The sequence below is a fragment of the Vanellus vanellus genome (assembly GCF_965231255.1).
Source record: "Vanellus vanellus genome assembly, chromosome: 26".
Classification (NCBI taxonomy): Eukaryota; Metazoa; Chordata; class Aves; order Charadriiformes; family Charadriidae; genus Vanellus; species Vanellus vanellus.
In genome coordinates this window covers 5423340-5444563 of record NC_138931.1, presented here as the reverse complement: position 1 = coordinate 5444563, position 21224 = coordinate 5423340, and the positions used below count along the sequence as shown (strand labels likewise).

The 21224-nt window shown below is 49.3% G+C and overlaps 1 protein-coding gene across 1 annotated transcript; it reads right to left on the bottom strand.

Moving 5' to 3' along the window:
• Positions 1-795: 795 nt before the first annotated feature.
• Positions 796-19369, bottom strand: ARHGAP25 (Rho GTPase activating protein 25; the record flags this gene model as incomplete). The annotated part of the gene is made up of 11 exons (XM_082495724.1): positions 796-1238; positions 1866-2449; positions 2913-3112; positions 3870-3991; positions 4561-4634; positions 5585-5717; positions 8162-8369; positions 11007-11126; positions 11553-11640; positions 13858-14051; positions 19309-19369. The coding sequence occupies 11 exons, from the start codon at positions 19367-19369 to the stop codon at positions 1028-1030; spliced, it is 1995 nt and encodes a 664-aa protein (XP_082351850.1). The 3' UTR covers positions 796-1027.
• Positions 19370-21224: the final 1855 nt, after the last annotated feature.

Genomic DNA, 21224 nt, shown 5'->3' with positions numbered 1-21224 from the left:
GCAGGGGAGAGACCCAGCATCATCGCTGGGATGCAAACCCAGGTTTCCACTAAGGTGGCTGAGGAAATCGTGTTCTACGCTGATGAAACAATGAAAAATAAAAGTGAAGGTGGTAAACAAGTCCAGATCTGTTGTTCTTTGAAAACTGTCCCTCAGGGAAAATGCAGAAGCCCGATTTTCTGTACAGGGTAAAGATGCTGACGGACTCCCTCTGCACAAAATGCTCCCTGTATGGGTGCGTGAAAGCGCGCTCCAAAGCCTCAGGAGCAGCTGTGCTGGATTTATATACACATGGCTATAAGGAAGAGTGATTTAAAATAACTGAACAACCTCTTAACTGAAGAGGTTTTTATGATATTGTGATTTTATGCCTGGAGCCTTGATATCGATGGGTCTGGCACAGCACACAGCGAGTGATGCTGTATGACACCTCTTCTCAGTGGACCCAATGGGCTGTCTGGACTTCTCTTGCTCTATAAGAGCAATAATCAACTGTGTGTGTTAATATGAACGTCTCAGCCATGGTGCCGACAGCGTTTGCAGCCCACCATCCAGGCACACTGCGTGACAGGCTGTGCCATCCCAGGCCTCAGGGAGTTTCTGTCTCCCCAGACCCGGGATTTAAGGACTTTTTGTTCCACTCAGAAGCACTGTGGTATCTCCAGCAAGGAGCCAGCTGGCTGGCAGGAGCCATGCTTGCTGGTTTATTTTGTGTCCTTAACCTGAACTCCTGAGTACAAGATATTCTGATTGAGCAGCAAGAAGTATTGGCCTGTTCGACAGGTAACTTGAGCAGCTGAAAGAGGAGTTGAAAAAACATCAAAAAAAAAAGCTAAAGAATATTTTTGAATATTTCCTGTTTCAGAACATAAACCTGCCTCCAACTTCTGGGCTCTTTCCTCCAAACCAGCCCGCGGTCAGTAGCAGAACACCGGGCGATGCAAGTCCCTGGCTCCGAACCTGCTTGGCAATTCCTGTGGATTCATGCAGCTGCATTTTATGTCTGTGCACAGCTGGGTGTCTTCTCCTAGTTGGTTTTGGCATCAGTTTTGCTTGTGGATTTAGCTAAGTTTTTTATCTCCTCCTCAAGCATCTTGTTTTTCTTCTCCATGTCCTCCCGTAAGCGCTCCACATTCATCAGCTTCAGCTCCAGTTCCTCCGACTTCTTCTTCTCCTTCTCAATGTCCTGATTCAGCCTCACCACTTTGGCCCAGACCTCATAGTTTTCCCTCTCGAGACTGCAAAGAGAAATGGAGCATGAAAGGATTGGATCGGACGAGTGCTGGGAAGTCACCATTTGGCTCTTAAGGAGTCTGCCGCCTGCATCATTAAGCAATAAAATAAGCCAGAGGTTGTGTCCTGATCCCCTGACCCTCGATGGCCACATAACACGATGCAATGAATCAATACACGATATATAATAATATGATAACAATATGTAAAGCTATAGTAATACTGATGGTTACTACTAATGATGTTAGTTAATAGATAATTAGTTGGTTAGTTAATGTTAGTAATGTTAGTTAATGCTACTACTGAATTCTGGATAGTATAATAGTACAATATTGTAGTAATAACAAGAATTATGACAGTGTAACTATTGCAGAAACATTATAGTGCCATACAATGATGTAATAAGGACTATAGAGTATTGTAGTAATATAACATTAGCAACTATGTCAGGAGGGTACAGCACATGAGCATTGACTTTTAGATAGCCTACTATAATACTATAGTTTACCATTACTCATTATGATTATACACTCTATAGTACTACTGGTAAAAAAATCTGTGCAATACTAGTGTTGTAGTAATGATCTGAAGCCTTCATACTCTCCAGAAAGTAGCGCTCTGCAGTGTGTTACCTTTTAATTTGTTCCTCGTAGTCATTTTTCTGTACCTCCATTTCTTTTTCCAGCTTCAAGATCGTGTTTTGCAGGAACTCCCTGCTCTCCTGATCAGGCTTGGAGACCTCGGCAGGGCTGCTGATGGGACTAGCTGTTTCCTTTGGCTGATGGCTGGGACTGTGGCAGGGTAGAAATTCCTTATCAGAGCTGCTGCTCGAAGGGCTGGGGCTGGAGCCGCTGCCTTCCCCGCTTTCCGCCTGGGAGGTAGGAACGTTATCGTAGGTCGAAGCCCGGTGAAGGTCGAGCAGCTTAAAAAGATCATGAGACAACGTTCTCTTATGTCCCTCGGGGGGCGCGGAGCGCATGCTGCTCCCGGGGGAGCTTCTCCAGAAATCACTGGCAAATATGTCATTTTTGTCATTGCTGCCTTTCTCCCCCGGAGAAGCAGCTGTCAGGAAAGATTTCCTGTTAGGTAAAGTCTGAGTTCTTTTCCTTGACTGCATTTTCCACATTCCCAGTGTATCTTTGGACCCATTATCTTCTCTGGCTGCACTTGAGCTCGCAGCTGGTCTGGGGGCACTGCTGGAATTCAGGTCATCTCTCTGTAAAATAGACCTGTGGCATTAGGACAGCCTCGTGCTGCTTCGTGAGCAGAGACAGGTTGCAGCGACTGCTGTGACTGCAATATTTACAAAAGGCACATTTTAACCTGCTAACAGGAATGGCCACAAGTTTTCCATTAAAAAGAACTTTTTGCACAGATTCTTTCTTTCTGAGAAAAGCCTTTAATCCTCAATGTTTTCACTTCACCAGCACGAACTGCCTTTTGGCTAAAAATCTTCAGGACTTTTCATTTTTCCCAGAACAGTAGATCTTCCACAGGAAAGTGGAAAGTTTATCTACATCGTTTTCCTGATGTAGATATTCCAGGGATGACAGTTACAGCTCTTTACCCTATTAATAGCAAGTGCTCTTAGTGGCTCGCTGATCTGTTAGATCCCATAATAATTAATCACACATTTATTAAATGTATGTTTTATTATTTCTCTGAGGATCTAGCCTTACCGTTTGCTTTTGGATCACGCTCTCTGCCCTGGGCGCTGCAGGGTCCTCTGCAGCGTCCCAGCCCACGGAGCTGCGGGGGATGGGGGCTTTCTTGTCATTTTTGTGGGCAGGTGGGGAGGGCGGCACATCCTTGGATGGGGGAAAGAGGTCTGCATGGTCACTTATCAGCACAGTCATCACTTTCTGGATCTGTGGCGTGCCTGGAAGAAATTAGAGATCTGTCAGCAGCAAATCCAATGCAACGGGCTTTCATCCACCCACACTTGCATTTGCTGGTTGGTCTTTCTGGTGTCCAAAATGGAGATGCACATAGAAATGCTGGTGAAGACAAGGAGCATGATCATAAAACCAAATAAAGGGAGGGATTTTTATATCATCCCAGAATAGCAGGAGTAGACTGTGGAGCAACCAAAACAGGAGTCTGCTCAGCTGCACCAAGCCACAAATTGTGCTTCTTTGGCTCGACAAGCAAACTCCAGGTATCAGTTATACAAACAGGCATATGAATATCTGGACCATTTACATGTGATGTCTGTAGAGCAGAGCAGTCTTTGGCCTTAAAATATTTTTTCTATTAGTTCTGCTGTCCTTGCCCACGGGATTACAGATTGGCTCAGCTAAACTGTAATTTCTTTGAGTTTCCTTTTTTTCTCTAAGAAGAATTTTACACCTTCCTCCTCTAAGCAAAAGAAAGATGACTTCACTAAATTCCTGAATTGTTTGAAATCTATATAGGGAACACACAGTGCTCCTAACAGGGCTTTGTCACCATAAACACACTTATAGCCTAACATGTGGCTTTACTCTACCCTGCTGTACTTACTGTGCCCAGGCATGTGTCTGGCTTATATCCGTGGGTCTACTGCAGAAAATTTTTAATTTCAAGAGTGTGGATGCAACTGAGTATTTCAGCATATCAGGTGCTCCTATGCCAATTATTCCAGGGATCCCTTTTACCTCTCATAATAATCGCAGGATCCTCTATCTTGGGTCTGATGAGGTTCACTCCAATCACTGTTGCCAGGTTATCCACACTCATCTTGTTGATGCTAGAGTTCAACTGTATTTCATGTAGAAACCTGCCAGAATCCAAGGGCAAATATTTCAAGTCAGAGAAAGAAGACTGCAAAAAGCCTTACACACCCACTGGAATAAAATCCTGATTAATCCATCCAGCTCTTCCTCTAAATCCCAATGACAGAAACATATAACTGCTAACTGGAGCTGGGTCTTATTGGTGTCAGTAGAAAAACCACCACGTGATGAGCTGCTCAACCAAAAAAAAAATCAAAAAGGAAGGGAAAAAAACCATCTAATATTTAATAACCAGAGGAAAATCACCCAGGCTGGATGAAACCCAACAGTTTTGTTGCACAAGGCTTTGTCTAGAAAAAACTACATTTGATTTTAATTCTCAGGGATTCATAAGTGAGTTTTAGGGTAGGCACTGATGCTCAGACATTGCTAAGGTGTTTATCCCCATGGCTGAAACTTTCCCTTTACAAAAGTCAGAATCTGGTGCCTTGGGGGGAACCAAAACACAGCTTAAGAGGGCTCTCTCTAGAGGAGTCAGCAGTAGCCTTTGGGACAATATTTCTGCTCACCAACACCAAGTCTGAGCTGTTTATACCTTGTGCAGCAGACTGACCTGCAGATATAGCTGAGGAGGTTGTAGTTCTCTCTGGGAAGGAGGGACAGTTGCTTCAGGAGTTCCTGATGGCCCTAAATGCAAGTTAAGAAATACCTCTATGAAGATTCACAGATGTATACAGACTCAAGAGCAGCTCTTGGTCACTCCATCCATCCCTGTATAGTCTCACCTCTTGGCATTTGTTCATCTTGGAGATTACATTTATCCAGCAGACCAAGCATGGACATGAAGTTTTTGTACAGTGCTCAGCAAGAAGAGGCAGCCCGGTGCCCAGCGCTGCTGCGGCCACCGCAGCACAGAGCAGGGTCCCCTCCGCCCAGCACGTGCGTGACGAGCTCTTCGGAAAGAGCTGCTCATGCCTAAACTCCTTCCATTTCTTGTATATCAACATTTAGGACATTTTTAACCTCAAAGATCCTGAAGTGAAACAACCTACCTGAAGCATTTGCCCCTGAAATATTGGGGTGAACACTGCAGTTTACAGAGCTCATGCTACTGAGGATATCTGCCTTATTTTTTTGTGTATAGGAGCAGCCTCTATGAGTGGGGTTTTTGTTGCAGTGGGGGGGCTTCTTTTCCACCAAAATAGTTAGGAAAAGACAGTTTCCATCTGTTTCTCACTTCTCCCTCTCCCAAATCCCCACTTCCTTCCTTGCTCTCACCCAGAGCCCTCCGCCAGCTCCGCTCTCAGCTTGGGCTGGTGGAGGCTGCAGGAGGTTGTGTTTCCTTCCTCTCTTGGTTTTCACACTCGCTGTTTGCTGCAAGGGCTCAACAAAAAGAGGTGCTGAGCAGCTCTTAGATCTGCTCCAGAAATTTAAGCTTTAATATGGATAAACCCCTGTTGTCAAGTTGGGAAACCCCACTGGCTTTGGGAGATTTTTTCTTTTTAATTTTTTTCTTCTTTTTTTCCCCCCAGATTTCAAAGCTCAGTAATTACACAGCTTGTAATGCACCTGGCATCCCTGGCACTGAAACACGGCTAATTTTAAGGCCAGAATGAGAGAAATGAATGCATCTCTACCTTTCTCTCATCCGCATCCAGCGCCTGACCGCACAGCAGAAAATCCTCGTACTGCATCCAGGGTACCACTGGCTCGGGGAGCTCCCGCAGGTAGAGTTTGAACAGAGAGGCCACAGTGTGCACATCTGTATCCCTGCAACGCGCAAAGAGGCACTCACGTGAAACTCACACCCAGCTGGTGAGCAAACCCTATGAAGTTGTATTTACGCTCTGTGTATAGATGCAGGAGACAGAAAGAGATAAGTAGGGAGCCCAAACCAAGTTGGGGGGACTCCACAGGGCACCCCAAGCCAGGGAACGGGCCCAGCTGGCAGGAAAATAAATGCTTGGTGGAGATTTTCCCCACCGTTGGGCTGGCAGGTCCCCCGCGTTCCTACCCGGGCTGAGCCTTCCCAGCCGGCGTTTGACTCATGAGGGTTTGCATGCAAATATTGTCTGGTGTTCACATGTTTGGCAGGCACTCCCCACTCTGTGCGGAGCTGGCGAAGCTTGTCTGGGGTTTTTAAGATTAACAGCAATTACTGAAGATGTTCTGCCGGGACAGATGTTTGCAGCTTTGCATACCATATAGTTTACATTATGTCAAAAGGACACTGTCAAGATCGTAAGCCTCTAATTTGACCTACCTTGAAGTCGCTAAACTGTTATAAACTTCTAGCAGAAATCCCCCAGGTCATTTATTTTTAGGATTGGTTGGGGTTTTTAAAATACTATTATTTTTAACAAATGCACCATAAAGGAATTTTTTCAGAGCTGTATTTTTGTAGGGCCTATCAATACACACCATGAGGCATCCTGGATGCCTTGGCTGCAATGGCAACTTTCTAACGCTCCCCACTCAGTCCTGCCAAGCTTATGCATGCGAGTGTGCCTGTGCAAACCCAAACAGGCTGAGAAGATGGCACTGAAGGTCAAGCCAGCATCTTGCAGCATTCAGGTCACTGGAAACCCCATTATTTGCCTTCCTCCTCGCTAAGAAAATGTTCTGGTTGAAGTGCATGGGGGTTACAGCCACCCTGAGCTCACTGCAGCAATGCTCGTACCAAACCCTTCAGCACAGGGTTAACCTCGCAGGGTGCTGGGAAAAGGGCCAAACTCCCTCGCCATGCCCCACTGCAAAATACAGTTCTGAAAATAAAAACAAGAAAGAAAAAAAGGCTTCACCTTCCTATGACCCCCATACAGGTTACAACAGGAAAGCTCTCAGCAGGACTCTGGCACCCAGAAAGCAAGAAATATTCAGCTGCAAAACCAACAGCCGGGATGGTAACACTTCCAGAACAGCCGTGGCTCTACCGTGCACAGCACAGGTATTATTTAGGTTGAAGTGCTGTGTTTTTTCCTAACAAAGCTGCATAAAGCTAGGTAAAAATAGGAAAAGTTTTGTGGTTAGGGTCAGGCCTGCGAATACAGATGTGAGGCCCCTGCACTCTGCTAAGGCAAACTGTTTTGCCCAGAAGTCCACAAGCATCCCAGATTTTGCCGGTGGCTCTTGGAGCTCAGGTGATGCTATATGGGGCAGCTCCCTGGGTCTGCAGAGATGGAGCATCACCACAACCAGTATCAAGCACCTTTATACACATACAGCAGCCTGGGCACTCCTTGTGGGCAGGGCAGGGATTAAACCAAAAAGCCTCGCTTTAGGTGCTGTGGAAAGGCAGGACCCACTTTCCTTTATCCCAGCACAGAGGTCATTGCTTTCACCAGTGCAAACTGTCATGTAACGCCCCAGAGCAGCCTGCACAAGTGAGCAGGAGATACTGGGCAACGCTTTATGCAACCGGGGCCAAAAGCAAGGGGTTAAATCTGACTTGGGGGTGGGGAGAGGTGGGAAACCTCTTTATAGAGATAGTGAGGTGCCTGCAGGGGCAGCTGATCTGTGAGCTATCGCGGCAGGACTTTATAAAGAGATGTAGCAGGGGGTTTACCTTTTTTCTCCCATTTTGCATAGGGCATGGCAGAGGTAGCAGTAGCAAATGTCTCTCTGCAAAGCCTCTCTGAGACTTACAGACAGCTCTCTCGGCTCTAGGGAGTTTGCCATTTCCTCTTATCCCTGCAGAGGAAGGGGGTCAGGAGGACACAGCCTTGCAGCAGGCAAAATCTCACTCTCATCTCTATATGGTATTGTAGGGAAAAGCAACAGGAGGAAAATATCATGACTATGGGCTGGCAGGGAAAGAAATAACTTCTACTGTGTGCATTAGGGTGTTCTCTGAGCTTATTTGTGACCCTCTACTTGCTCTCCTTTCTCTAAACCTCTACCCTTGGCCGATGGGCCATGCAGGCTGTTCCCTTTGCCTCCTTCCTTGGCTGCTCCTGCGTGGAGTTAATCTCTGCGTGGGGCCAGGATTTTCCTAAATGTTTTCCTTTATTTCCATGAATCTCTTCTCAGCACCCTCTGATTCTGGTTTTGCCTCCATTTGGGGTTTCTGCTCTGTCCTAGCTAAACCCTTTTGGAGGGTCCAAGTTTCCTGCAGGGCACTGCTGGGGTCTCTGGGGCATTAGACAGGCTGCTTTTCCCCAGATTTTGGGGTGTATGAGACATAGTTGAGTAGGAGAGGGGCAATCCAGCATTACCTGTCAAATGATGGCCTTTCCCCAGCATCGAACGCATCCCTGAGCTGTTTCACCAGGTTGTCTTGGCCGGGGAGGCGGAAGATGCCCTCCTCACTCACACCGTGCTCCCGGATGAACTCAGCACACTTCTGCACCAGGATGGGCACCTGGTGCTGCCCAAATTTCTGCTCATAGGCCATGGTTTCTGCTAAGCGCTGGCCAAACACCGCTAGGGAAAGGACAGAGAGGTTAGAGGAGTCCAAAATCTTTGCTAAAGGCACATTGCCTGCCAAAGTGCATCAGGTGCAAATGTGGCAGCAGTACCTGCTTTTATGATAGCATAGGAGCTACAAGAAGTCTGCAAACTGGGGGAAGGCAGAACTTCTTCCAAAGAAATAATAGTAAAATGAAACCTTGTGCCTCCTCCAAATAATTAACAGTTCTCAAAATTATTAAAACCAAACAGTGAGCTTTGTTTTTTGCCATGCTGCTTGCCTGCCTTGGGAGCAGGGTGCTGATACAGAGGGAGACAGGGACAGCAAAAAGGCTGATGTGAGGGCACAGGGAGAGAAGACAAGCTCATCAGACAAACCTGAAGGATACAGAAAGCACAGGAGACCACCAAGAAATAAGTAAAGCAGCCTTGCAGAGATTTGGGGCTGGAAGTCTTACTGATTTAGTTGCTTTTCTTCCCCCTCCCCTCTCCTTTCACCCTCCAGAAACTCCCCTGTGCAAAAAGCGGCAATATTTTGCACCGAGCGGTACCTTTCCTTCGGAACAATGGCTTGTTCCTCCTGAACTCGCAGCAAAAGAAGAGCTCAAAGGCGGGAAGGCAGCAGCCTGCATCCCAGCTCTTCCTCCTCGGAGCCTGGGGCATGGTAAGAGCAGACAAATCCCAACTCAAATTGGCTCTAGGATATTAATGGCAAAGGGTCTTATGGTCCTCTACCATATTTTTGCCCTGGTAGTACCTGCGATGTGTTCACCTCATGCTCTGAAGGCTGAAATAATTCCTGTGCATCTTCCAGACCAGGAAAATGCAAGTAAACACTCTCATCTGGAACCACAGGGCTTGTCGGCACCTGCCTGATCATGGGGGCTTTTCATTTATGACTCACACTTTTAAATAATGAATATAAGCCTGTCATTGTGCACAGTAAAAGCAAATAGCTTCCCCCCACCCCCCTGCTTTGCTAGCTGATAATTAATTGCTTATTTAACTGCAAGCTGGCAGATTTCTTAATTTGGGTATACCTCCCCAAGGGCCAATGCGATGCCCACCCGGCAGACAGCGGTCATTCTAGGGTGGCAGCCAACCCTGCAAAACCCCTTTGAGATTTTGGAGGTGCTTTTGCTGTTGCTTCACACTTTGCAACTGCTCTTCTTTTTGGTGTGCAACAAGCTCACAACTAGCTGGGTCACACAGGGCTGCTTCCAAGTGGGCTTTTGCCAAAACCTCCACTGCGCAGTGGGCTGCTTCAAAAGGACCCGTTGCCTCAGATTGCATTGAGGCCAAAAAGCTAAAGCGTGAAGTTTCGGGGTCTGTTAACCTGTGTATTGACATAAAATGCAGTTCCATGGTACCCAACTTCTCCGCTATCCTCAGGGCTCTCTGTACTACTATAAATTTACATTTTCTATCATATAAGGTCACTGTATCTAGCTGGAAGAAACTGGCAGCCTCTTAAGCAAGGATCAGAGGCAGAGTTGTTATTAAATATTAGAGCCAGGTGGGGCAATGCCCTGAAAATTTCTGGCTCATGCAATCCTAGCTTCAGATGAGTAATGCTGCCTCCCCCTGGGCACAGCGTGTTTCAGTTAGAGGCAGAAAACACCAGCGTTACAGACAAAAAAAAACCAGCTGGGTTGTTGTTTAGGTGAAGCTTATCTGTGCCTATGACAGGCTCACAATGAAAGAGCTCAAATTGGCAGCATCTGCTTGCCTCTGAACTGCTGTGATTCATATTAACACAGGAGCTATGGGAGACCAGAGCTCCATCATGTTGTCTTATACAGCTGAAGGGCAAGGACCCTATAAAAATCATATAAATAGTGAGGGCAAAGCACAGAGAGAGGGAGGAGAGGCTTGGAATGACCATCCAGGTTAGTTAGTGCTCTTTTGGAAGAGAGCTGTAGAGACTCACAGCCGCATCTCATTGTTTACAGGAGTTCATCCTTATAGGAAAAGTCTGGATAGCTCATCCTTATAGGAAAAGTAGCTGGAGTGACCTTTGCTGCTTGCTTTGTGGGCTTCGCCTGTGGTGGCAAATTTACGGTGTGCTTCTCTCTGATCGATTCATGTTTTATACTTCCCTGCCCGCAATTTTGTAATGGCATAAATGCATGCCTGAGGGCGCTGGAAGCAAGGATCCTGTCACCGCAAGCCTTGCCTACATGTGGGGAGGGCGATTGCGTGGCCAGAGCAGGCTCTGCAGAGAAAATGGGGGACAGGGGTTGGACTGACCAAGAAAAGCTGGAAGAAAAGCCAAGCAGGAAAATTAGCAGGTGAAAGGCAAGATTTTTCAATGCTTTATCCCCGAATTGGAGTTGTTTTCAAGAACAACATTTTCTGGGGTCAATAAGTCAATGAGGAAGTTTGCAAAAGAGCTTGAAACCAGCCCAGAAACCTTCATTCATGCTTGGCTGCCATTTCCTTAACGCTGCCCATGTTTGCAGCTGACCCAGCGCTGCAGGGTCTGTCCTAGGAGTAGGTGTCTGAGGCATTACAAGTTACAGTCACATTACAGCTCCCTTTTCCAGTTTCAACGATTTATGAGTCCAGCTTTGAAATCCTTGCACAAAAGTACTGCAGACTGTGAGACGGTAGGAAACCGCTTCTCCAAGAGTTGTCCCTGCTCCCCTTTACCTCCTGATGCCGACCCCAGCACTCGTCGGATGGATTTAACCCATTCCTCCATCTCAGACTGGGAATTAGCCATGAGCACGCAGGTGTCCTGCCCTGTCCGGTTCTGGTCTCCAGAGACTCCTGAAAAAAAAAAAATTATGCATCGTTTATAGAGAGGATTGGAGGAAAAAAGACACATTCTTGTTGTTTGCTTTGCTAAATGCTTTTGGCTCCAGATTTCCCCGTTAATCTCTGTTTGGCTGTGAAATGAAGCAACGTTCTTATGTTTCACCCTTGCTGAAGAGCTGCAAGAAAGGAACAGAAACTGCTTAACGTTGCAGCTTGGCAAGGCTTCTCAGCATGGGACATGGGCACTGGCACAGGGCCCTCCTCCAGCCCTAACATGAATATCGAAAGCAAGACGTTAGTTTTCATGTACACCGCAGCACTGTGGGGACCTTGAAAAGAAATGGGAGCAAAAGGGCTGGCAAAATGACTTGCCCAAATGATTTGGGGTGAACAGTCCAGCCCCAAAGTGTGCAACGAAGAGGAGTGAAGCATCCTCACCTGGGATGATTTCAAAGATAAATTTCCCGCCTTCCTCTGGGTTGCTGGCCACCTCCTTGATGGTGCTTCCCTGGAGAGACAGGCAGCCCTAGGACAAAGCAGAGCAGGAGCTGCAAATACCCGTGTCCCATCTCTGCGAGGCTGACAATACCATGTGTCGGCACTGGGGATCGAAGTCCTTCTTTCAATCGTATTGCAGGAGCTGGTGGCTTATATATATATATGCTAAAAATGACTTTTCAAACAATAATGGACTCTTCTTAAATGCCATTTTTTCTGATTAAGTGATTCTCAGAATGAGAAAACTGGTCGTTTTGTTCTTTCCTTTTTTTCTTCCGTTCTCATGGTTTTTTTAACCCCCGTTGGGAGTGGAAGAAGAAAGTACAAAGGAGAAGGGACTTGGCAAAACACTGGAGCATCCTGTTTCTGCTGCACCAGAGCAGGAAAACTGTTCCTTTAGCACAGCACCACTTAAAATAAAAAACCAAACCCAAAGTTTGCAGGAGAGGAGTAGCGAAAAAGAAGAAAAAGGTGGGGAAATAAAAAAGTGGAACACAGCCGTTTCTTTTGGATGTTCCTTTCCCCAACTGTTGTGGTGAACACAGGCAGCTCTGTCCCCGCTGGAGAGGACGGGTGGGGAGTGGCCGAGGCATTGGGGCCGAGCAGGCATGTGAGTCAGCACCGGAGGCCTCCCAGGGCAGGAAATGAGGCTGCGCCACTGAAATAAATTTCTTGGCAATTTCAGCCTCCTGAAAGCCGTTGGGCTCCTGCGAGCAGTGAGGACTGTCAGCACTCCGAAAGCCTGAATGGCAGCTGTATCAGTCAGAATCACTGAAGGGATCAGAGAGGTTTGAAATGACCCGGGATGGTGCATCAGGGTCATGGCGAGAGCTGACAAAAGTGCCATGAATGGCAATAAGCTTTTTGCAGCACTTTCCGTTTTTACGTCCCATTTACAACCAGGGAGACCGTTCTTCCCACTCATCCCCGAAAGGGGGCGAAGCCAGAAATAGGACCTGGATCCTGCCAGGCTCAGCCCTGTGCTTTCACCCCAAGGATCCACTAATCGCCTTCCCCTTAGGAGCATTTTCTGTCTTGAGATTAGTTCTGCTACCAGTAACAATTTGTACAGAGACTGGCTTTTCCTGCGAAGGGGAAGACCTTTCCCTGAAGTTTCTCAAAACAAGGACAGGATGGCGGATATTCAAAAGTAAGTTACGGTATGGAGAAGGTGGTTGAAAAACTAAAAAGTTATCCATATAAATTGGGAAAACAATCTGATTTCTTCCTGGCAATTGTACTACAATGCATACCCTGCAAAATGATTTATACAGGTGAGACAGAGGGCTTGTTATGACCTGGAAAGGCTGAAGATGTGATGGTGCTGCCAGAGGGCTGCAGACCCTGAGGTCGGCACTGTTGCAGACATTTAAGTCATGCCCAAGTGGGTGATCACACTCCTGTTTTGTGCAAAGGGCTGGGTACATGTTGTGTTCTCCCGGGGATCTCAAAATCATCAGAACTGACACGCACCAGAGCATTTGGTAGACTTCGAGCCTTTTCCCTTAGAGCAAAAGGCAGTGGGGCAGGTTTCCTCTGGCCGCAGGGGGTGGACCAAGGCAGCAGCTGAATAATGCAAACTGCATCCGCACCACTGAGCCTTCTGCAAAGGACGAGGCTGGGCCGAGGTGGGATACAAACCCCGAGGCTAGAGAGAGAGGGATTTCCTTTCCTTATCCCTCCAGCTGCCCTCTCCCACAGCAAGAGATCTGAAGGAGGCAGCTGCCCTTTGCCATCATCTTTCCAGCCCACAGCCCTGCCATGAGCTCTGTCTTGGGCAGATCGTCACACCCAGGCTATGCTGAAAGTCCTACTTGTTTCTTCCTAAAAGCATCCTGTAAGATGCCTTTCTCACCAAGTGCGTGGCTGAAACCTCTCTCAAAGCTCCCATCATCTTGTGCACCCATTGCTGCACCTGCCATCACAAAAATGGCGGTGTACTGAGCTCTTTTTCTCCCCAGGCTTTTTCTGTTGTCTTGGAGAATGATAGCAACTTTCCAATTTGTAACTGTTTGGTCTTCTCCAGCACCCCGTTGCTTTGGCACAGAGGGACCAAGCCCCCAGCAGGGCTTGCAGGCACTTTAAGAATTTAAATGCGTAGATGATGCTGATCAGGATATCTCATCTCTGTTAATGCCCAGAGGCGGAAAACCTACTCCAGACCCATCCCAAACCATTTCCCTATGAGCCAAGTTGCAAGAAGGGGGAGACTGAGGACCAGCAAAGCCCAGCGACCTCATCCTACCTGTGGTTTGACATCATCCTCGTCTTTGTAGTAGTAAAGCTGCTGGCCCTTAAGCACGAAGTACCGCTGCTGCCAGTTCTTGACGATGGAGCGCTGCTTTTTCAGCCAGCCGATCTTCAGAGGCCGCTCCAGGGGATTGGGGGAGGCCGGCCGGGCACCCGCCGGCTCGCCGCTCATCACGCTCTTGGAGCGGGCTGCCAAGGAAAGAGAGGGACAGGCTGGCGGGGACCCGCGGGAGCGGCTCTCTGCCCCTCTGCCTGTGCTGAGCAAACTGGCTAGAGTTTTTAAAGGAAGTGGCTGCAGTATCTGTCAGTATGTGCTTCCTTTTTCCTGCATGGGAGTAATTGTCTTGCAAGTGAGAAGAAAATCATTAGCTTTTTTTTTTTTTTTTTAATGGGAGTGTGTGTTTTTTTTATACCCACCCCAAACAGCCTGCAGCAGCGATAGCAGAATGACCCAGCCTGGCTTGAAAAAAAAACTGTTTGGAACTGGCAGTTTTACTCCGGGAGAGCGTTGCGTGATGTTTCCAATGGGGCAGTTCTCACACAATGGGACTGGAAAGTCTCCAAGGAGGGGGAAAGTGCCAGTGTGGATTTACCGGCCAGGCAGACCAGTGTCCCCTGTCTCCACTTTGCATCAAGTAGATAAGTCCTGTGCCGGGGACCAGCGGCATGGCCCTGTGGCAGCTCTAAATGCTTCTGTGATAGTAAATGCCTTGGGAGGGATCATTTCCAGAAAGGATTTTTGCCTCTGGATCGGGCACTGCAGGACCCCAGTGCCAACCCAGCTGGGCAGAGTTAGCATTTATGGTCGCAGGGCAAAAATAATTATATCACTCCAGGGGAATTCAGCTTCACTGGTCTCTGCACATGGTGATTTCCTGAGGTCTTACATCTCCCCTGCTAAAACAGAACTTATGGCACCTGGCTAGGTCCTGCGGGTGAGGGCAGTGCAGGATTTGGGCCCGTGAGCCCAGCAGCGTTTGCTGGCAGAGGGAATTTAGGCTGAGCCATGGCTGTGAAGGAGATGTTGTGCAATGCCGTGGGATGAGGGAAGCTGTGGTGGCCCCGTATCTCTGCCCCCAGATGCCTGCTTTTCCCCCAAGCTGGTCAGTGAAGCAGAGAGCTGCAAAAGCTGCCTTAGATATGAGTGTCGATGAATCCAGGCGTAGACCTGAGTAAAAAGGACAAGCTTAAAAAAGCAGAAAATTAAAAATGACCCGCTGCTGCCTTGTGATGTTTGGGGCTGGGGGCATCTCACGCCTGAGCAGGTGCTCCCATTGCACAGACACCCACAGGGAGCACGAGCCTACAAAACATTCAGCACTCAGCGCCGAGCAGTGAGCAGTTGTTCGGAGGTCAGGGGTGCTGCAGTTCAAGAGTGTGCCCAGCTTCCCCTTCTGAAATCCCCTGGAGCAAGAAACCCCACTGTGTTTTGCCTTCGTCCTTCGGAGCCGGACTTGGGTAGGGCGCTCTGAGTTCATGTCTCCATCCTTTCACAGGATTGCAAATCACTTCCCCAAATAATCAAAAAGGATTGTGAATCCAAAAATCAGCCTTCAGAGTGCAGTGAGGATGCCGCTTATATTTCAGGATGTGCTGATGAGGGAAGCCCCCTGCAGAGGATGTGGTTGTAAGCAAGGACCTTCGAAAGGGATTTGCCAGCCAGCTCCCCTGAAAAGTGCTGGTACCGGGGATTACTCTGATACAAAAACCAAAACGGGGTTTCCAAATTGCACCTCGAGCTCCAGGCAGCTTCTTTGGTCTTTGCCAAAACACCTGCATTTCTCAAATCTCATAAATATTAATGAGTCTCAGCAAACTGCTCACGAGCAGCATTGCTCCTCTCCGTAAATCATGTTCCTTCATGTCTTGCGGCTGCTGCCGACTCCTTGGGGGTAAGGGTTTTTGGGGAATGAGCGGAGGGATGGGGCAGCCGCCAGGAGCATGGAGGCTACTGGGTGCAGGGTGCTGCCTGCCTCCCACGAACGCTTCACTCTGCAGAAACCACAGCCCATTGCCAAAGAGCAAAGCCCGAGTGGGCTGGCTCCGAACTAGCCCCATTCTGCAGAAAGCAGCATTGCCACAAGCCGCACTCCGATGCCTTTCCAAATTTTGCTGCGTGTTCTCCTATCCAATCATAGGACCTCATCTCCCCCTCTATCAGAGATGCTGCTATTTGCTCTGTTTAACTAGTGCTAACATTTGCAGAGTGAGGTCTCCCTACCAAGCACCGATGACCACAAGGGCTTAATTTGAAGTGAAGCTGTCGCTACGCATCTCGCAGGGTCCGTACTCACACCCAAATGGGTGGGAAATCAGGGATGTGTCTCCATCTGCTCTGTGTTCAGCCTTCCCCAAAGAGCTCAGCTCAGCCCAGCAGCACTGATACTCCAGCAACATAAGACTTGGGTAGAGAAAACATGTCTTTTATGAAAAATGCAATGTTTTACTACCTTTTATTGGAGATATTAATTTTCCTCTAAGCCCATCAGGGCTCCATCAGGGCTCTGCACCATGGAGAGGAAGCGACATGGCAGACACTGCTACTCAGGGCTTCCTCCTCCTTTCAGCCCTGAGCTTAAATTGCCCGGTCCTTGCTGAAAATAAGTTTTATTCTCTCCCTCTTTGCAGCCTTTCCCAGATCTATAAGGAATGTGCATTCAAAGGGGTACACTTGGGTCCCCTTTCGTTGGCATCGGCCCTTCTGAAATGCCAGACTCAAGGTGCAACTGAAGACCTGTGCTTAGCCATGGCTCAGCCCTGTTCATACTTATGCACCGGTGTCAATGCGTATTTTCCCTTTGCATGATACAGCTCTGCCTATACTATGGGCTGATTTAAGGCCAAAATAACAGTTTGCAGGATCCTTCTTACCCACAACGCGAGCACTCCCCAACCGCTGGCCCCACCACAGGGCTCTTGCGGAGGCGTGGGGAGGGAGCTGCTGTGGGGAGCTTGGCTTTGCAGACAGTGAGACTGGTTTTGCCCAGTGGAAAGTTTTCTGTGTTCACAAAACCAGAACGACCGAGGCTGTGGCTCCCTCCCTTACTGCTTTTCCAAGTTTCTACCTTTTGTGGCCAGTGTGATGCCCAGCTCACGGGCAACGACCAGCTGAAAATTTTACGCAGGGCTTGGGTGAAGCCTTTTCCCTGGCTCCCACCAGGCTGGTCCAGCACTTCCCATCATCCTTCAACACATCCCTGCCACACTTAGCCCCGCTCCTCCTTGCTAGTCTCGCAAGGAAAGAGCCACTAAGAGCAAACATGGTGCCCCCCGAAGCATTTCCTGTGGTAACTGCCTCTGAAGTTGAATATTTCCTCCAAAACATCCTCTCTTCCTCCAGCCCTGGGGACGGGCTGTAGCAGGGTGCCTGCGTCCTGCTGCCTGCTTCCTGAAAAGGGGAGCCCTGGCAAAGCGTGACTTGCAGGAGAAATTGCATTGGGTGTCACCACGGTGTCCACATAGACACTGGCTCCTGCCCCAAATCCTTGTCCCGCAAGGAGGGATGTCAGGTACTTGCAATAAAAACCAGTAAAAGCAAAAGCGCTGCAGTAGGTTTTGCAATGAAAATTGCACAGGCAGTTTTCTCTTTCATTGAAATAAATAGCTTTGCATTTTTCTGAGCATGAGGAAGCACACGGGAGCCATCACGCTGTCCTGGGGCTTACAAAAGCTGCTTGTGCCACGGCCACGGCTGAGGATGAGGAGGGGGAAGTGTCCCGAAGCTGGGAGGAGCCAGCGAGGGCGGTGGTGACTAATTTGCAATTAATTTCCACAAGCAAGTCACATCCCTGCTGCACCGCTGATGACGGCAGCAGCTGTTCTCTGCAGCCAGAAACCCCGAAGCATGAGAAGAGTCGAATCACCAAAATGTGCCCCCAACACTCAGGTCTCTGCACACACACGCACACACACACACCCCCCGTCATCTCAGGGGCTCGCTCGTTCGCAGCAGCTGCAAGCTGCAAAAAGCACCCAGAATTTCCTCACAAGCAGATTTTTCTTGAAAAAAAGCAATACCTGGTAACAACCCAGGTTCAAGCCTGTGTCCCACCTCCACCCTCTCTGCTTCCCAGCAGCCAGCAGGCTCAGTGTCCCCTGGCCTTTTTTTCTGAGCTACCGATTGAATTTACCCCCTGCTCCACAGCCTCTGCAAAAAAAATATTAATTTTGCTAAGAACGGGCAATGCAGAAATCCAGGATGATTCTATGATAACTACGTGAGGATTTTTCCACCACTGTCCTGCAAACTGATGAGTGCAGGTAATGGCACTGCTTCCTCTGCCCACCTGCAAACTTCTGGGCCGCCTGGGGTCTCATCCTGCACGTCGCTGTGCGTCGCAAGCCAGCCACAGCAGCAGCCACCAGGGACCGGCAGTGCTTCATCTGGGGCCTTGTGTGAAGCAAATGGCTTGGCCACCCCAACAAAAGCAGCTTCAGATAGAAGTCCAAATTGCCTTTGCAAGAAAATCCAGCCAGGACGACCTTGCAAGCTGATGCAAGGTGCAGGGAGGAAGAGCTCAGCACCGCAGAGACTGGTTTGGGCAAATCTCTCTGCTGCAAGGAGAAATCAAGTTGCCAATGTGTGCCTTGACCAGTACCAGGACCATGGAGGGCCTTTGCCTCAGTGCGCGCACAAGGTTGGGCTGGTGCACCCCTTCCTTGACCGCAGCATCCTCGCCTCCACATCCCCTCCCTGGTTGCTTGACCCAAAAGCAGGCATTGGCTCCGCCGTGGTATTTTGGCCACAGAGCCCACTGTAGGGATCCCTCACTCCTTCCCAAAGGCGTTCTCAAGTGGTTCTCATGCTGGAAATGGATCCCATGGCAGAGGAGAGCCACACAAAGCCTGGGCAGAGGCAGGAGATAAGTCAGGAAATCAGACAGTGAAGCCGCCCGTGGCACAGAGCCCGGCGTAGGCATCAGAGGGCTCTTTACCACCGGTGAGAGGAAACCAATGACGCTGGGGTGGGCAAAGAAACCTGAACAAGAACAAGATTGCTTCCTCCAGCCTTCACCGCTCCGTCTGCCTTTGGCCTGCACTTCACCTCCTGCAAGGCTTACGCCAGCAGAATGACTCCATGTGGTTTAAATCCCCCCAAACCTGGATTTTGGGTGGGCAGCAGCCACATACTGCCAGGTCCCCCCATTCCCCACCCCACCGAGACAGCCGCTGCTCCGGCCCCAGAGCCGCAGCCCTGGCCGTGCTCCCAGAGCATCCCTTGGTGACAACTTTGCAAATCACTTCATGCAAATTATTTGCAAACCATCTGCTGTCTCGAAAGCGGTAGCTGGGGGCCCGGTCCCCCCACCAAGGCCAGAAGCGGGTTTGGGTGTGGGCCACAGCCGAAATTGCTGCTGGGCTTGGCCACAGGCACCCCGGCAGACCCCAGCTTGCACCTGAAAGGCTGAAGCAGAAACAGAAGGGCATAAAGAAACAGTCACAGTACCTATTTTTGCGGCATCCATTTTCAGGTTGAAATCCCAGTTCCGTGGCAGCTTGAGGGACATTTTGCATCAGGAAGGGGTTTTTTGTTTTGGTTTTTTTTTTTTGAAGGGGGCTTGCTTAGGAGACAGGCTGAAATGAAGTTCTGATAGTCCCGTGGGGATCCTGCGCCCGGGGTGCAATCCCCCCAACGAAGAGCGCCGGCTCGGCAAGGGTTGATTTGCCAACGTACTTCCTCCTCCCTCCTCTGAGAGCGGCTGTGAACAACCCCATAAAAGTACTTTCCTGCCCTGCTTTCCTGCAAAGCTCTCGTCTTGCTTCCCCGACACCGCCAAGGTGATGCTGCCTTTTTTTTGCTGCCCTTTTTGCCCCCCCCCCTTCGCCTGATGCAGAGATGCAGCAGCCCGGCCCCAGCCGGCACCGAAACGTGGCTGCCCGGGGTTGCTCTCTGCGCGCTGCTCGTTGCATTTGAGGAAGTGGGTGTCCTTCTCGGTGCCGTTGGTGCACTAGAAGATTGCTCGCTGAAGGACACGGCCCAGCGCAGAGTTTTGGGAACTGCTTTGCTCAGCAGCAAAGCAGAGCAGGCTGTGGCTCAGGTGGCCACAGGCGAACGCCACAGGACGGCGCCTCTGAATGTCCTAAGGCGTCCCCGTGTGCACAGCCCGGATGACATGGGAGTCTTTTGCATTTTCTTATATATATATAGTCCCCACAGCTGATTTAGGAGTTTTGCGCCTACTTTGTAACAGGGGTACGAGCAAAATGGGGATGAAATGAGGCTGCTCTTGGAGGAAAGGCTGTGGGTATCAGAGCAGTGAGGGCCAGGGGATGTGGGCACAGACCCCACCAGGACCACCAGATCAAGCAAAGCCCCTTTCCCTGCTCACAACAGCGAGTGTATCCTGTTTTGTGTCATTTAACACTGATTTTCCGCAAAAGAAATGGCTGCACACCTGCAAAGCAGACTGCAATGCCATTAGACTGAGATGCAGCTCTTGAGACACAGGATAAATGCAAGGAAGGGTTGTTGCATTCACAGACACTCAAATGGAGCAAAAAGCAGCGAGGGCGGCTGCAAGACATGGCAGCATGTCCCAAGGGACTCATGGGGGGGCTCTAGCCCCGTTTCTCCCCCCCGTACTGGCATTGCCCAGGCATTGCGGACAGGGAAGTTGCCCTGAGCAGAAGCAGAAACAGCGATGTGGGGAGTGCAGGCGGCTGAAAGAGGACACGGCCACTGGTTCCTGTTCCGATTTGCAGCCCAGCCGGCATGCCTGGGATGCACCCAGCCGCTTGCCATAGGTTTTTTTCAGTCCCATCGCATAAATTGAGGATGTCCCTCTCAGGGAAGGAGCTGGAGCCTGCGCTGACTGCCATGGGTGGACCCTGGTGGGCTAATTTGGGTTAATCACAGCTGAAAAGATGAATTTGTTGCTTTGAGCAGTGATTGGAGCCAGCTCAGAGATCCCCAGCTCACATATTCCACCACCGAAGGGAACATGACGGTGTGGAAAGCGGTTCTATCACAACAGAGCAACCCGGCACTTACCCAAACCTGAACTACATTAACCCCAATATCCTGCTTTGGACCCAAACTGCCTGAATTAACTCCGTTTCTGCTGTACCCTGAACAGAGGGCCCTGAATGAGCCCTGAATTAAGCATCATTTTTTCCTCTTCTTCATAATACCTGCAGAAAGGTCTAGGAGCTCTAGGGGGTCACGCATTTTGATCCTTTTTTTCTCTTTAACCTGTTTTGGTTTTTTTTGTGAAAGCCTGGCAGCAGCTTGTGAACAGCTGCCTTTCCCCACCTGCCTGTGCGAACAGGATGTCACGCAGCACTTTCCCCTTCTTGAGAAAGGAAACAAGCAAGCGTTTTAGCCCAAAATCGTGCAATTCAGCCCAACGCTGTGTGGCTCCA